Consider the following 18026-nt stretch of genomic DNA (forward strand, 5'->3'; position numbering starts at 1 on the left):
TTTGGCAGTAAATTAACACACAACTGGAACAACACAGTGCCAATTTTGATCAAGAAGATATTTCTCTTTGGTAGAGAAAAGTTTAAATTTGTATACAATTTATAATCTCTATGAGAAACATTAGGGAAATGTTTAAACAAATTCTGTACTTCATCCACTTTCCCACAGGATACAAAAAGTTCATCTAGAGGTAACTGACCTAACAGTCAAACTTAAGTGTATTGTTTTGTATATGCCTCTGTTGATCAATTCAGTAAAATTAGTGTTAGCCCAGATTTCATCCCTGTTTCTGGAGTTCTGCACCTGGCCTGCTTCTTAGTCCTGAAGCAGGGTGTAGATCACACGTTAGAGTGGTTTGACTAGATTTCAGATTCTGACTGCTGCACAAGGGATTCCAGTATTGAATTGAACTAAGCATACAAGTTCTACTCTCTATATTGCCATATTAAACGATTTTAAAAGCTCCCAAACATGAATTCTCTTTCGGGAAGAGCACAAAGACGGGTTTGGTTTGCACTCTCAGAAACGCAGGGGAACTTTCAGCAAAGTGCCTTTCATTGTGTCTTTGCTGGAGATGCACGAGGCGAGAACAGCAAGTGGGGCTGCAGAGCGATGGTAACTGGGCGAGAGGGAAAACCTCGCCGTGCTCGGTCCTTGAGCGATGATAGAGGAGACAGAAACAACGCTCCCCACCCCTGCCTTGGCCCGGCCAGGGCTGTTCCGAGCCTGCAAACCACTGCAGCATGGAAGCGTGTCTTTTTTTTTTTTTTTTTTTTTCCCTTCAAAAAGTTTTCAGGAAGTCTGGGGGAGGGGCGATGCTGTTTCTTTTTTGTTATAATGGGCCCCTTTGTGGAGATGGAGGAGGAGAAGCGGTCTGTGTGCCGGCGAGGCGCAGGCTCCCCGCTGCCTGCCAAGGTATCTCGCCAGGGCTCCTAAGAGCGGCGGGGCCCCGCGGTGCGGGGCAGGGCGGGCGGCATGGAGCTGATGGTGCTGCTCAATGCCCTGGTCACCCGCCTGCTCTTCGTCTTGCACTCGCTCATCGGGGTCTGGAGAGTGACCGCCGTGAAGAAGGAACCCAAGTACTGGCTGCTGGCGCTGCTCAATCTTCTCCTGTGCCTGGAGACAGGGCTCACCCTCAAGTTTAAGCAAGGCAGAGGCTACAAATGGTGAGCATATTCCGCCGGAGCCCCGCTTGCTTCTTTGCATGTTCCTTGCTGCAGATGCGGAGCTGCCCCCCGAGTGCAGGGGCTGCCCTGTCCCGGTGGTGCCAGGCGCTCAGGGATCGCGGGAGGCAGGGATGGAGGCTGGTAGAGTTTGGCTAATCCGCTGCCATGCTGAGGGCTTTCAGGAGGGGCAATGGTACAGCAGACTAGGCGGGAGGCGCTCTGTGCGGCTGTGAGTGTCCCTTGCTGCAGGCAGGAGGTGGATGCCGTGGGGCTGCGGCGGGCTGGGGGCACCGGGCACCTCCTGAGCCCTGCAGGGACACAGGGTGCGGAGGGACCCTGCACATGCCCTGCATGTACACCCATCCTGCCGTGCCCTGCATTGCTCATCCTGCCCTAGGACTGTATGCCCCTGCTCTCCTCCGTGCAACAGTGCTAACACCACGCTACTGCATGAACCTAAACTTCGTAAAAAAAAAAAAAAAAAAAAGATGAGTTGGAACTGTTTTGATACAGCAAGAGTGGCTTAACTACTTGGATTTGAGAGGAACTTTCATGCGTGAAAGGCTGCCCGAGAAATGAACAAAAAAGTTAGTCATAGCAGAGCTTGGCCAAGCACACGGGGTTTTACATGCATCTAAAGAATTACTGCTGTCATCTACAGCTCATCAGTGCTCAGGCAGCCAAAAGAAAATGCTCTGTGAAAAGGAGGCGGTCACATAACTAATTGTCAAGATTTCACTAGGACCTTTTATTGTTAAAAACAAACTGCAGGCAGGCCTTCAGATAAATAGAGTACTAGAGAGCTCTGGAGTATTTCCACGTTCTTAAAATCCTGCCCATGCAACCTGTGAAAGTCATTATAACAGAAGAAGTGTTGTGTGACAATTCACACAAGAGTTCCATGCTCTAAATTTGAATGTAATAAAAGCAGTGATAAAGTCTGGGACACTGGAAAATTGAACAACAGCAGAGCCCCAAATGCCATTATGAGACAGGCAGATTGAACAGTACCAGTTATTTTGGGAGAGGAGGCAGCAGAATCTTCATGAAGGAAGACTTGCTAATGGAGCTTTTAAAAAATCCAAACAAAAATAGATACCAAAAGCAGATCCATGTTAGATGCATATGTAGAAGACTGGGCTAAATTTATCTAGAAGAAAATTTTGAAAATGGATGTGGTCCAACACTTTAAGCAGCAAAATAAAAGTACATATATAGGTGAGAACTGTAGACAAATGGCCAGCATCTATTTGCATCAGGATAATTTTCTGCTCCAGTGGAAAACAGTCACAGAACAAACATCATCAGCGTTTGTAGAAACAACTCCACAGACAATCACCAATCCAGGCCAGGGGCAGGCTATGCAGCAGGACTCCTGCCTCCAACACCCTGATATTCTCTGTTCATTATTGACAGAGGACTGTTACTTATTACACCAGCCTAAAACATTTAATGGCACATGTGGAAAAAAAGTCTTCTTGTGAGCCTGGCCATGTAATATTTCCTCTAGATTGCTCCTTCTGAAAGAAAGGCAGGGTTAAAGCCCCTGAAGTCTCTTGGCCTGATGTGGTATCATTAGCTCAGTATTGCTAACCTGCCAGCTGGATGGATTTTTTGTGTGCTGAAGTCCTACAGGAAATACTGTAAAATGTTAGTTCTTCCATTCAAATGAGAGGTGTGTTCTCTCCCAAAATAACCAGGCTAAAAACCCACACAATCACTAGCCCTTTTTTTTTAGGAAAAAAAAAACAAAGCTAACAACAGCAACAAAACCCACTGCCAAAAAAAACCAAAAACCAACACCCCCTCAACCCTGAAAAACAAAAAAACACAATTAAAACCCAAACTATCTTAGAGGGGATAGTTTGAAACATTTCAGAGCAGTTTAGCAACCCAGTAATTTCCCTATGCACCAGGATATTTTGTTTTCTTCAGTACTTAATCTTCACTGGAAAAGTCATGATTACCAAAATAAAGATACGTTCAACATAGGGACAAACAGTAAATGCAATGACATTTGGCCAAAATATTGCTGCAGTTGCTTACTTATAAGCAGTTTAAATTCATTGCAGAATGTGCCAGAGGCAGAATAGAAGGAACCAAGCAAATGTCCCAAGGTGGACCTGCCCCTAGTCCCAGGGCATTGCAGCAATGCCCAGTCCATACTGTAGCATGAAGAGCTAGATACAAAATTTGTGGCATTGCACCTCATTCCTACTCCAGAAGTACAGAATTACAAAAAAAACCCCACCTCAATCAAATGTCACGTGTTTAATAAGAAAACAGCAGCAACTCACTCTCACAAGAATCACTACTTGTAGGAGTTACGAAATCTCTCTTACTTCTGAATAAACCCAGCTAAAGAAGCTGAAGATAACAAAGCTTCATCAACATCAGTTATTGTGCTGGTTTTGGTTGAATAAATGATTTTCGTGGGTGCACCGGCATTTAGCCAGCACCAACCCATCACAGTTATATAGAAGACTAGCAGGGAGAAAAGAACTAGAAAATTCTAGCACAAGTGGGGAAACAAGGCCAAGATCCATTTTTATGAACCCATTTTAAAAGCACAGCTTGCATCTAAAAGATCTACTGAAGCAGTGCTTGTTTTAGGCAAACTGATGCTATTTCTACCTTTCCTGTGTCAATGCACAGGATTGTGAGTAATCTTTATCTCAGCATCACTCCATGAAGTGACTCAATGTATTAATTCACTCTTCATGAAATCAGAAAGAGCATGTTAGCTACAGGCTTTTTAAATACAGAAAATGCTGTGATAGAAATACCAACAGCAAAGTGCCTCTGGTCAGCTCTTAAAAAAGAAATTTTTAATAAATTTCCATATATGACCTTAGATGGATGTACAGATAAACCTGTTTATAATACTCACACAGCACAAGCAAACCAGCAAGAATAGCAATTCTTATTTGCAGTTACCCTATTTCTTAATATCCCATATGGCAGAGGCACAAAATACAATATATCCAAACATTATCTGCATTGGAAAGTATTTAAAATGTATCATAATACCAAGATATCTTTTCTTTTCCTTCACAGGTTTTCACCAGCAATATTTTTATATCTGATTTGCATAGTACCATCACTATGGCTACTAGAAATTCATCATGGGACTCAGGTATTTAATATGAGACAAGATGGAATAGTTTGAAATTGATGCATTATTTGATGGGTTGGCTTCAGGCATGCAGTCAGAACTCTGCAAAGTCTTGTTCCAGTTCTCTCTTTCACATTGATGGGTGTCCCAGTCTAGCTACAGCTATATTATGACTATTGTGCACTTCCTAATTATCAGATAATGAGACTCTTTCCTAGCTAAAAATGAGACCATGTATTTGTATTTATCTCAGGAACTGAGGACTACAAGTTTGAAAAACACAGCCTTTCACCCCCAGGTTACCAGCATGAATCTTGCTCAGTAGGGTAAAAGAATGCCATTGCTTTAGAGGCCTTTGCAAAATAATGTGAGTTTCACAGTGGCAAATGCCACAACTTCCAGCAAGTCAAAATTGAGACAGGTATCAGTGAAAGGGGTCTTAAACTCAGGTTACCTCATGTTTGCTACAACGTAGGAGAACACACAGATTGTTACCACAGCTGGAAATACATCTGAAAATGTTTACATCCTTCCTTTCTTTGTGTTGCATAATCATCTAGGAGAGAGAGGAGCTGGATTCCAATTCAGGACTAAAGCACATGGTAAAATTTTTAAGGGCAGGTGTTCTGGGGTCAGTTAGGGCCAGAACAGAGCCACTTCACCCAACAGGTCTCACTGAGTCAAGCTCATGCAGGCTAGTTTCAAGTCCCTATAGCACTTCCATCCAGTGAAAAGGAAATTTTGTCTGTGCCCCTGTTTGCACATATGCAGTGCCCTACATCCATAGCAGTAAAGGTTTTGATTGGAACAAGAACAAAAAGTAACAGAAGAAAATACATAAATTAGACTAAGAAGACCTAGTGCCTCATTTCTCCTTTGAAACATTGTTAGAGTCCACAGAAGCATAATCAAATATTCAAAATTGTGTTTACACTAAAAATGCCTCAGGCTTTTTCTAAATACAACAGCAGGAATTTATTGTCTTCTTGTTTTCCCAAATCTCCTTAAACAGTCACAGACAGGTAATGTGGATATTGAGAACATTTGTCATAGTTAAATCTGGTCCAAGAAACAGGCTAATTCTGTAGTCAAAGGCAGCAGTTTATTTCCCAAAATGATGTTAGAACATGGCATACTTTGTTCTTATTGATATACTGCTATGGTGAATTAAAGAGGGAGTATATCAAGTTAACAGCTTAGTTTATACCTGGAGAGATAGGATAGAGAGTTCTGGAAACACACAATCTAACAGATTCAAAAACAATACCTCCAGAAGGGGAGTAGCTTTCCTAACAATTTATCTCAAACACAGCACCCAGACTAGCACTACTCTCCATACTGATGTATTCCTGGGATTTCATTATTTAAATGCAAACAGAATAGGTAATTATACGGTCACTAGATCCACACTTTTAATATATACACTATGAAAACAGTGTGTGGTCTTTAAGGCAGTAGAACTTTGATCTTGTGTTGAATCCTTACCAGGAAGCATCAGCTGCTCATGTCAGTGCTGTTATTTAAAGCAGGTGCTAATAGGCATCTCTCTTCCTGAAGACAGAGGCAATTCTGCCTCTGTGTACTGCAGAACTGGACATATAATGCCATTCATATATCAGAGGTGAAATACTGACTGCATAGAAACTACTGCTTTGTGGTAATGTATTTGGGGGTGAAATATATGTTTGGGAGAGATGATAAAGTCAATTGAACTGTACAGAGTGAAAAAATTGCTGTCTGCTGTCAAGCAAATTGAAACCATTTAATCTATTAAAAAACCCAAACATTCATTCAGGATCTCAGGGCTCTGTTACCTTTGCAGATGCCTGGTGTGCCACTGCCACAGAAAGCAGTAACTGAGCACCTTTTGTAGGGCTTACCCAACTACCAGGGCTCTAGATGATGCAGGCTTCCAGTCAGGAATAAGACAGACACTGGGTAAACCTTGTAATTATTTTTAACCACCTTAACTTGAACACTCTGGGGATATAGTGAATATCACTGTCCATTCCCTCAGCCTCATTCTGAGGTGGGATTCTCTTACCAGCTAAAACTATACCATAATGAGCTCCTCAAAGTGATCTTACATCTTTCACCACTCCTTCCTTGCCGTACCCATTCTATTCCTCAATTTGGAAAACAACTTAGATAATCTTTGTTTCATGTTTTACATTTCAGCTTTCCTGTATGAGCAAAATGAAGCAGTCAGGAGTGCTTTGAATTTCTGACATCACATGTGTTTCCATAGTGACAGCCACACTGTTTGCAGCAAAGCACAGACAGCAAGCCAGGTACCTGTTGCTTGGCAGAAGGCCTGCTCCAGGGAAGGGCTGGACTCTTCCAAAATGTCCCCAGACTGACAGCCTCCATGCACATTAATAGGTGTCATGGTTTGAGGGTACTCCACCCTAATATTCAAGTGTTTTACACCCCAATGCTGGCCCCATTATGAAAAGTTTTAGCTAACCTCAGTTTTATTTGAAAATAATAGATTGTGAATAAGGTGCAAACAGAAATTGGCTGAATTAGTTTGGTGTTTCAGGTGTCCCCCATGCACTGGCAGTGAATTTCTCTGCAGGCCATCACCATGTCATGCAACAGCATTTCCATTTTGATTAGATGGCTTATGAATCAGTAAGCTTCATCTCAGAAGAAACAAAAGAAAGTAAGCCAAGTCAGAGTTGATACAAAATGTGTACAGCCTCTTCCTTTTATCTTTGCACAGAAAAAACCTGAAAACAAACCCATTTTTATTTGGTTTGGTACACAGTCAACATTTAGGACTTACTGGGGTCTAAAATAAAAAGGCAAATCATGTTTATCAAATGCCCATGAAACAGTAAAATACTATTCACTTGCTTATTGTCACATTCCCATTTAGTCACTGCACATCCATAAATCAATAAGTAAATATGCCTGGCACCAGCAGTCCTATTTACATGCATATACATGATGTAAATAAAGGCTCTTTTCCAGATTTTCAAAGATCATTTTACAATCACCACTTATTAAATATTCAGAGAAGAGCAAACCCAAACAAGATATGAGCATACTTAAATGAAAAAAACAGAAGCCTACTTTAAAAAAAAAACAAAAACAGGAGACTGGCTTTGCAGATGCAGATTTCCATTTCCTGCCTGGAAGCAATTGAGAAGAGCTGTGGACTGGCCCTGAGCTTGCCAATCAGTCCAAGATCACTGAGCCTTGCACTGAAATAGTAACACACCTCTCAGCTGAAAGTACTCACAAAAATGACATAGAAGGAAAGACACCTACCAAAGACACCAATAATGTGAATTCATTTTTTTAGAGGTATTTATTTCCTGCACCTTTGTGCACTAGAACTACATTAAAAGAGCTCCCCTGCAAGCCATGGCATGGTTTCGTCTGCCTCCTTCCAGCAGTCAAGCTGCTGAGGCCTGCAGCTCCTCAGCCTTGGATGTGAAGTTCTGTGCAGGTTCATGGCTGCTTTCCTATTACCATGCCAGACCAGGCAAGGGGCCAGAGAGGTGAGCTTGAATGCAGATTTAATGACAAACCAAAGGCTGTCAGAGTCAGCCTTCCTCCTCCTGCACAGGTTAGTCATCCCTTTGCCCTACCCAGGCTACTTGTGGATCTCACTTCTTAGTATTCTGGGGTGGTTAGGACACTTATGCAGTATTTTTAGGTTGTGGTCTCCTCTGCTGTGTCACACAGCCAGTGGAAGTAATTCAGCCTGACTTTGTCCTTGGGGTGGGTCCCCATAGACTTTAGGGTTTTTCTGTAGGCAGCAGATACAGATCCCTCTTCAGAGCACCAGTTAAGTTACACTTCCAAAGTATCCTCTGAACAAACCATTCCCTCTCTCTCCTTTAGCTGAAGGGCAAACCCAGGGAAATTAGCCCTACAAGGCTGTAGCCAGGCAGAGAGTACCAGCCCCTCCATCTCACTGTTTCCATGCCCAGAACTTTAGACTAAATGGAAACATCATCTTCCCCACATCTGTGTGTCAATCTTTCAAGACTCTCACACCCACTGTTCAAATAAAACAAGCATTCAGCTTAAGACTCTTTAGCGCCAACTCTAAAAGCAACAAGCACTGACATTTTTTCCAGTTTTTTCCAGGCACAGGAAATTTATCTACCATAAGGTCAGAAAAGAGGCAGCATTTACCCAGATACTGAACAACATCAGAGACCAAGAAAAGTATCAAAGCAAAATCTGAAATTTCCTGAAAAACATTGCTCTGATATTGGCAGGCTTTATGCTGAACACAACTACTCAGTATGCTCTCAAACACATTCCAATTGTTGCAGAAAATCAATCCCCATGCAATAAAATGGTGGGGGGCCCAGTGGGGAAATGCAAATCATCTGCAATTCTCTGGCAAAAATAGGACAGGATAGAAGTCTTTAGTAACAGCATGGTTTGATTTTCTAATTATCCTCTTTTTATTACAATGGAGAGAGATGTTAGGGATTGTTATGAAGACAGATCTTGGAGCTGTGCCCCCCAGCTGCTCCTGGGCCAACCTTGGGTGTGAAGGTAGAAAGGCAGGACAGTGCTGCAGACAGAACATAGCCCCACCACTGTTGTACTGTAGTTGGAGTAACAGTATGTTTTAGCCAACACTCAATTTCCCAGATCACTGTGTAGTTGTAGGAAGTAAAAATATCCTTTATTCTATTTCAAAGGGATAGGCAACAATACAGGTCTACTTCTCTTAAATACTCCTTTATTTCACCTCTCACTCTATGAATTTCCATACAAAATAAGGCACAGCAGGGGTAGGAGAGGTGGAGGATACAACTCATATATCCTACCTCATTTTCAGCCTTGAGGGAAATCATACAAAAAAATGAAAGTGACATTTTCAGAGAACTTTTCCTGGATAGTAGAAAACAGAAGCAGATATTTTGAGAACAAATTTTTGTTGAAGGCCACTCCATTGGCCTTTGAATTTGCATCCTCTTCTGCAGTAAAACCCTGTAATTTCTTAGGAACCTACCAACACATCACTCTTGTCCTCATGAGAGGAATTCCTCCCTTCTGAAGAAGAGGGGGAATGACATTAAGAGCGAGGACCTTTGCAAACATCAGATACCCTCTGCAGTTCAGCAAAACAGGACACTCAGCTACAGAGCACATCTGCTCCTGGGTGGGATGTTTACATGTGTGTCATGTTTTTGTTCACAACAGTACTGTGGCAATGAGCCTGGGGCTGTTCAGGTCAATGTCAGCAATCAAGACTTCAATCAATCCAGAGAGAGCAGTCATGGAAGTGAGGGAACAGACCACCACATCATTCAGACGGTAGGGCACCTTTTCCTGTTTCTGGTAGAGTTCTTATGACAATTAGAGATAAGCACCTTGTGAGTAAAACAAAATAACAAAACAAAAAACCAAACAAAAAAAAGGCAAACAAGCCAGAGCATGTATATTATATACATTTGTAGTTTAGGAAACCACATTGTGAAAATACAGCATGCTGCATACTACTGTTGCTAAGACCAATCTCTGTGTAAAGAAGAGGTGACCCTACCATTCTCTTGTGAATCTCAGTAACTGAATTTAGAAAGTGCCTGGGCAATGAGTCTGCAAAGCACAACACTCAATTGAAAAATGAGAACAGGAGGAGTAGTACACAGAGAAAGATTTGATATTCATTATCCAAAGTTTGTATTAAAGTGCCTTTTTAAACCAGGCCTGCCAGATGGAATTTATTTGTTCTCATACAATGTGAAAGAGAACAAAAGCAGGCTCTAAGACAAATACAGTCCCTGACAGTATCTCTAACATCAGTCTCCTGAAGTTACAATACATTATTGTTGTCTTTTAAACAGGCTAAAGTCTTTGTCAATCAGCTCTCCACAATCTGTGAGACAGTATGGACACTGGCCCTCCACCAGACTTTTCTACTGCTATTAGTAGTTGGGAGATGGCTTCTCCCCATTGGAGTTGAAATCACCCGGGATCAATTGTCTCAGCTGCTTCTCATGTTTGTGGGAACAGCAGCAGATATACTTGAATTTGCTAGTGAGACCTTGGACATTGAGGATGTTCGGTAAGGATGCTTTGCTGATGATATTTGTGTAATGTGCAGTGTTCATACTGGTAAAACTGCATTTCCCATAGAAAGCAGAAGGCTGTATTCAAGGGCTCTGTGTGCCTGCTCTTGCCTTTCCCCCTGTGAAAGTCCTGTGAGCTTTGTTGGGGATTACTCATGTGCTGCCAGCAGAGAAGCATGTCACATCATCACAATGAAAGGGTTCAGGGAGCCAAACAAGCAGCCTGACTACCAGGAGTTCTTACAGCTACAGGAGCTGAAACACTGGATACAAAGTAAGCCTCCTTCAGGTTAATGAATTGTTTCAGATGGGCAAGGAAGCAACTAGAGCTGGCTTAAGTGACTCATTATCCAAGTTGCTTCTTTGGTTATCTCATGTGTACTTCATGGTAGAGTGACAAAGTGTTCAAAGATAAGAAGAAAGGGAATGGCAGAGTTGGGTGTGAATTTTCAACACTCTGATCTCTCCCCGAGAAAGTAAGCTCACCTCCCCCTCACACTGCTGAGAGATGAGCTGTGAACATCCATCATAAAGAAAGAGTCACAGAAGATGTTCATCTTCTATAACAAATACTATTTTATTTTTTGTAAATATCATAGCAAGGCTTTTAGAGCAGGAAAAGAGTCCTTCCCACTTGGCAGAGAAGCTTCAGGCTTGCAAAGAATGTGTAATCACTACAAGGGTAAAGATATCCCCTCTGAGCCACAGAGTCTATTCTCATATGCTTATTATTATAACATTAACTTCAGATATTTAGTGTAATTACACAGCTGGAACATGTAAGCCTTAACAGCAAAACTTCCATACAAAAAGGTGCTTCTGTTTTCCTTAGAGTTGCATTGTAAAAGGACATATAAATAAACCAATCACTGTTTCACTCAGCTACCCTTTAAATTATTACAAACACTACAGGAAACTTTTTTGTGATCTCATAAGGAAACTGCATCTTCATTGTTACCACTTTTTCCCCTCCCATAGGAAGAATTACGCTCTCATAAATGCAATTCTTGCTGTATGGACCTGGAGTATGTTACAGTTTCCACTTGATCTTGCAGGTTAGTACTTGCACACAAACAAGAAAAGAGAAAAAATGCCCTTAAGTTTTTGCTGGTACATCTTGTGGTTGTGCACACAATACATACAGGCTGTACTAAGGACTTCTGGCGGAGAGGAATTCATATTCAACAGCTTTTGAAAAAAGCTTATTGTGGTTTCTTTTGAGAAAATACTTGTTTCTGGCTAACCTCTGATCTCTCTCATTGAGCTGTCTACTTTCAGGAAAAGGAAAAAATGAGTGCACTATTGTGTTGCTCCAGTTGCCTGTTACTGCCTTAAACTTCACTATGTGAGCTCTCATGTTAGAGCTGGTCTATTATGTCTCAAATTTGGGTAGGTCCTAGACCCTACAGAGAGGCAGGCACTCTTGAACCACAGAACAGCACAGCCAAAAGCACAGGAGAAATTACCTATTCACTGGAGACCTAAAGGACCATATGATGTTGGGACTGTATGATGTTATCTTAATCCAAAAGGGCCAGCTATTTAGCCAGCTCAGGGCTGTGTTTGTTCCTGGGCAGAAAGGGCTTCTCCCTGTCCAAAAAGAACAATGAAAGCTGTCTGGAGCATCATCTGTTCCAACCATTTTGGCCTCCAATCACAACAAGTTTGCAACAACTATAGCAGTCCAAAAATGCATTATCCTCAGTACCATCTATACAAAATAGATTTCTAGGCTAACACACTGACTAGAATAATAAATTAAAAATTCCTGAAATATTATTTTGTTCATTAGTCTTCTTCATGGACGCTGCTAGGCTTTGTTTCTAACAGGGAAGTTATGAAAATATTTCAGCCTTTCAGCTCAGCAGCTCACCTCCTAAAATATCAGATGCAATCACATTTCAGCTTTATCATAGCTAAAATTCCTGCTACTGCTAAAATGTATTTTATTAAAGATGCACAGCAGTCAAGTCTAAAAAACCTCAACCAACGAAATAAAAAACATCCTATATACATCACCAGCACACAAATAAATTCAGATAGCACTTAAACAATCTGTTCATTTTTTTTCTCTAGTTGTTGCTTTTCCATTTATTTAATTACATCTACCAGTTAAAATTAAATTACTGAACACCTATTTCCCTGAAATTACTATGGGTACAGTTCATTTTAGGTAGTTCTATACAGTTGCACAGATAGTACTTTTTGTTCAAGCATCAGAATGTTTATTCACACAAACATGACGTAAAAGAAATTTTTAGGCACTTATTATTAGACTACAGCAGTGCAGTTAGGACTATTAAACAGCAATGGCACAGAAGCACATTAAAAAATTAGCTGCTGCTGAAGCTTTGCCTAATGGATTCAGCAAATTTCTATATTTTACAACTCATTTTCCATTTGAGTCTCATCTCTTTCTCCCCCCACCCCAGCATTGACTCAAACAATAGAATTGTTTTGGCAAGCTGCAATTTTTGGCAGTTGTTACCGCATCACAAGTAGCGATGTTTTTTTAAACCAATGAAATCTCCCTGTCCAAGAGACAGGTTAATTAAGCTTCATGTATTTCTGTGAGACACAGCCAAATTTCCCCCCACAAACCCTTCTGATGCTCCTTCTCTGGACACTACACCATAGAGGACATTTGAGCCCACCACCACCTTTACAGCCAAGGGGAACCCATGTATGCAAGTTTCAGCAGTTGTGTGACATTGAAACCCACAAGGCTAAGAACAAGTATCTGTGCCTCAAGTCTTACATGGCAGACAGAAACCACAAAGTGCTCAATATTGCCTGGCACTGACAGACCTTATTCTTACTATGACACATGAAAAAGGCAGTGGTTATCTAGTGAATATTTTAAAAGCAATTCTTCACGTGGAAGAGAGTGAAGTGCTACAGCACTGGCTGTTCCTTTTCAGCACAGTTTTTTTTCTTAAGGATGCATACTGATCTGGCATGTTGATTTACCAAATAAAAGGTCTGAGGAAGTTGTAAAGAATCATTAGGTGGTCTATTTCTGCTTTTTGTCATAGAAGTGTATAAATACTGGGAGGTTTGAGGCATACAAAAGGGGAAGTGGTTTTTAATCCTGTTTGTCAGACCACATAAGTGCCTCAGGTGAGTTCAGCGTGTTTTGCTGAAAAACATCCCAGAAACTGGATATGCTATATGTTGCACAGTTTACAGGTGAATGCATTTATAATCCAGAGTACCCTGTATTGTGAGTGCCCTTTAGGCCAACCCTGGCTCCAGTTCACAAAATTGTTTTAACTTGACTGTTTTCCTTGCAGTACAGCATATTGGCTGCAAACCAAGCGCGTCGACCAGGCGGATCCCCAGCCTGCTGCTGTGCAGGTACAGTGCGGAACTGTGGAACATTGGTGTCAGTCTTTTCATACAGGATGGCCCCTTCTTCATTGTGCGTTCAATTCTCATGGGCCACTTCAGAATATTCAATCAGATGCTGGTGTTTTTTACAGCTAAGAATATCTTAGTTGTGACTCTGCAGTTGTACCGGCTGGCAGTGATCACCTTAGACTTCCGTAGCACCGTTCTGCAGAAGAGCAGGAAAGGAGAAGTCTGTTGCTGCCCATGTGAGCCTTATGAAGCTCATGCTCATGCTACTGGTCGCCAAGAGAACGAAATGAAAGAGTTTGTTGCTGTTCCTCCAAAAGAGGAATCCCAAGCTCCATCAGAAGATCACTGAGCAATTACTGACTTGGAAGAGGTTGCATTTCCCACAGCTTCTTCAGAAGGGCTTTGTCAGTTTCTGTGATGAAATACATCTTCAGTGCCTAAGTCATCTTTTCCATCAAGAGAACATTCATTTCTTCTAAACTGTAGGGAAACTTTCCTCGAGCAAATTCTTAGCAATGGGACCTTTTTTAAATCCATTTGTACGGTGGGTTTTGACTAGTTCCATATTATATTATTCACAGGGATTTTGTAGCCATAGTTTGTAGTATCAAGAAAGGTTGGGAGCACTAAAAGAATGGTTATTACCATTGGTGGCATTGTGCTGACCTATGTGCTTGCATGAATTCAAGTGGAAGGACAAGCCTGTCCTTTATAGGAAGCACAAAAGCATTGAGCTCTACTGGAATGGTAGGGCTATGACTACAGCGTGATAAACAATGTTTGCTATGTACAGCAGCAACAACTGTGCAGGCATGTTAGTGCTATTACTGTGACATGAGAATATTGTTCATTCCAGAAATTTAAGGAAACCTTCTTCAGATGTTACCTCATCTTTGGCTGGATTCAATTAAGAACTATGCAATTAAGAACATGCACCATGAAACTACATACAAAAGACTCTTATGACCTGTCTGAATAACCTAAACCTTAACAAAAAGAAAAATCAGCCCCCAAATCACTGGAAGCCAACTGCATTTGCTACAGGCATTTTCTACAGAGTTGCTTGCCTTTCTATTTCTACCAGTTAGAACATACACACAACACACATGGAGAAAACCTCACCTAAATATTTGTAAATACTTTTTTCTTAGTGATTTTGCAGTTGAGACAGTTTTTTAAATGTCTCCATTTTGTATAGTTTTTAATAGTGGCCTGACCCAGACACAGACTCTCTCTAGAAAGAAGATGGCACTGCTGCTGAAGGCAGTCTAAGGCAAAGGATTTAGGCATGCACTTCATGTTTCATAAAGCACCACAAGGTCCCATGAAATAACCTGAGAGATTGTCTGGTCTGATGAGCGTCAAGATCCATTTTTAAGAAATGGCTAATAATTAATACTTTACTACTTTTACATTTGGAGTGACCAACATGGGCCCCAATTTCTCCCAAGAGCACTTGAGATCAGTGTAAGATCATTTGCTCGACTTAGCTTAGAGAAGCTGAAAGTAAGATAAGTGATTTTTGAAAGTCTGCCTAAAAATTCTATTTTCACAGAAAATGGCAGGTGCTTTTACAGATTCCTGCATCCATTCTGAAAGAGAGCAGAAAAGCATATAGAGTGACCTAATTAAGGTAATTTCACTATTAAAGCACCAAATTAAGACTTATTTTCTAAAGCCTCAGCTATCTGAAAACCAGGGTCTGGTTTCAGGAATGAATGGAAGTGTTTCTGCCATCATTGCAGCAGTCATATACTTATTTATCCACAGTCTGATCAACAATGATACATTTATTCTTTGAAAAGCCCAAACACCAAAGCTGTGAATGTGCATTTATTATAGTTGTGAGTTCTTACTGTTCTGTGCAGGATAAGACCCTTCCATTATGAAGGAAGAAAATGCACAGCCATAAGGAAGTATCACATGCTTCATAGCCCTGTCTACTCTTTATATAGTAGTAATAATGTGCAACACCTCCTTCTCTGCTTATTTTAAGCCTTTTTCCAGCAACAGTTTTAAAAAGCCAATCCCTACTTGCCATGGTGTTGTGAGGTAGACATATGGAAAATGGAATGCAGCTTCATTTTGGATTTTAATTCAAGTCTAGAGGTAAAAAAGTGACAGTTCTGATGATGATCTGTGCTGTCTGAAACCTTTCACACTGGGATGAATTTAGAATCACTTGGTAGAACCACAAGACAGCTCTTCCTTGTGGATGCAAGCCGGAACTACTCATATTCATTTTGAGTTTACCACTTGCTGATATAGTAATTATCCTGTTAAAAGGATCACTGCTAATTAATTTGGAGTGTACTGAGCTTGCTAGAACATCATTCTAAATTCATCAGCACAAAAATTGCAAGGATGTACTTTTTTAAATCTTGGTATTTCAAATCTTCGTTCAGCAACAAACTGCCTACTAGACTCAGCCTGCAGCAAATGCAAGATCCCCTGGGGTCAGCAGTACAGAGACTGGTTACAGCAGGAATATTTCATAGCAAACTCTATTTCCTGGTCTTCAGGCTGTTCAATTTTAAACAGCAGTAAAGCTTCTAATCACATTTATGGTGCTAAGAACTCACTCCAGTGTTAGGTGTTTACAAGATCCCATCCTCATTCACTCACAGACAATATAGGCCAGATCCTCTTCATGTTTACAATAAAGTAGATTTGGGCTTCCCTTTTTTTGTCCCCACTATTGCAGTGATGGCAATCAGATTGCTTAAAACCAAAAGAAAATTCAGGCTAACAAAGCAGTATTATAAATTCCCACTTGGGTACAGAAAGGAATCACATATACCAGGTAGCAGCGGGAGTGACACGCAGCTCCCTCGACTCCACTGAGAAGCCTGGAAATGGCAATGAAAAAGTCTAGTAACTTGTATGTTTTGGGCAGAGCAGCAAACCCCAGTTGCAAGCCCTCCTGAGTTTCCTGTTTCAAATGTTGGGAGCAGGACTGCAGCTTTGTGTTTTGCAGCAGGCTGTTGGAGGCAGCTGAAGCAGCAGCTGGCTGTGGGGAGCCCTGGTGCCATCCCATTGCCTTCCAGGGCTCTGCACAAGGCAAGGGGTAGTCTGGATTCACCTGAAGATCTGCCAGAAGCTGTGGTGTACCCAAAAATGTCATGCTTGCTCTGCAGGAAAAGCTGCAGTCAACCTTCAGATGGGGAAAATTCAAGCCTCCGAAATGAAAGAACTTCAGAACATTTATCTTAACCGTTATTTACTCAAGCCAGGAGAACACATTAATAAATCTGTTCTGCAAATAGATATCTGACCATTTACTGTTATTTATTCTGGTTGTTCCTGCCTTGTCCTTCTAAATTATTCCATATTAAACCTCACTAAATGTTTTACCACTTGTCTTTTCCTGAGCTAAAATGTATTCCTCCTTTCTTTTGGACATCGGCTTAAATAAGATCATAGCCTTAAGCAGGAAAAACAACAAACAACAGCGATGATTTTATTGCATTCCTGTTGGTATTTGTACTGTACTATGTTCTCTGTGACCATGTGGAAATGGAAGAAAATGTGCAATTACTTTAAAAAAATTCCAGCAGCATTTTGCAAATAAAAGGCAGTTACCTCAGGCATAGCTGCCAATTTATTATGTGAGAGCTGACTGTTATATGTTCCTATTAATTATATCTTCCACATGCTGCTTTTCCTTTCCATGCTTCGTAAGTTAATTACTTAGGCCAGATTCTGCTGTTGTTGCCTTGAAAACCCACAAGCAACTGCAACTAATTTCACTCTGTTCTGGGTAGGTTCTTTATTCCGAACCTTTGCCTCCAAGTATGCAAGTCACACTGCAGTCCCCAAGAGGATGTGTTCAGTATCTGCACACAGGAGGCATTTTAAACATACACACAAATACATACATGCATTAAGATACCCTCACACACACCTGGCAATGCCCAATATACAGCTTTTGTTTCTGTAACAATCTGTGAAACTGCCAGTAAGAACACTCTGCAGATGCCCCCAAAACAGAAAATACCTAAGCATTATGAGTATCTTGAAACTTAAATAATAAGCATACTATACTCTGAATAAAACACTGATTAAAAACAAAAAAGTTCCCTGGAATATATTCTTTCCATGCAGATTTCCCCAGTTGAATGAAATTTACCCAAGCATTAGTTTCCCCTCAAAAATAAAGCTTTTTAGGTGAGCATTAGAACATAACATGAGCACAAGGTGTTAAAACTGCACAACACTGTTTCACTGTTGCTGTGTCCATAGAAAATAGGCAAACTTTGAAATCAGGAGGCTGGAGAGTCCCTGGCCCCTCTGTCTTTGGATTCAATTTTCTACTTTTTTTTCACACTGTTACATGAA

The 18026-nt window shown here is 41.1% G+C and overlaps 1 protein-coding gene across 1 annotated transcript; it reads left to right on the forward strand.

Moving 5' to 3' along the window:
- Positions 1-822: 822 nt before the first annotated feature.
- TMEM26 (transmembrane protein 26) lies at positions 823-17744 on the forward strand. Its single transcript, XM_005488059.4, has 6 exons — positions 823-1166; positions 4224-4302; positions 9460-9573; positions 10104-10324; positions 11307-11383; positions 13622-17744. The coding sequence occupies exons 1-6, from the start codon at positions 976-978 to the stop codon at positions 14035-14037; spliced, it is 1098 nt and encodes a 365-aa protein (XP_005488116.1). The 5' UTR covers positions 823-975; the 3' UTR covers positions 14038-17744.
- Positions 17745-18026: the final 282 nt, after the last annotated feature.

This window comes from Zonotrichia albicollis, chromosome 7, assembly GCF_047830755.1.
Source record: "Zonotrichia albicollis isolate bZonAlb1 chromosome 7, bZonAlb1.hap1, whole genome shotgun sequence".
Classification (NCBI taxonomy): domain Eukaryota; kingdom Metazoa; phylum Chordata; class Aves; order Passeriformes; family Passerellidae; genus Zonotrichia; species Zonotrichia albicollis.

What these genes read in the sequence shown, in the direction of transcription:
- TMEM26 (XM_005488059.4), top strand. Translation starts at nt 976, where the DNA reads ATGGAGCTGATGGTGCTGCTCAATGCCCTGGTCACCCGCCTGCTCTTC. An exon ending in CAAGGCAGAGGCTACAAATG is followed by an intron (nt 1,167 to 4,223) that starts GTGAGCATATTC and finishes TTTCCTTCACAG; the next exon opens with GTTTTCACCAGCAATATTTT. An exon ending in AAATTCATCATGGGACTCAG is followed by an intron (nt 4,303 to 9,459) that starts GTATTTAATATG and finishes TGTTCACAACAG; the next exon opens with TACTGTGGCAATGAGCCTGG.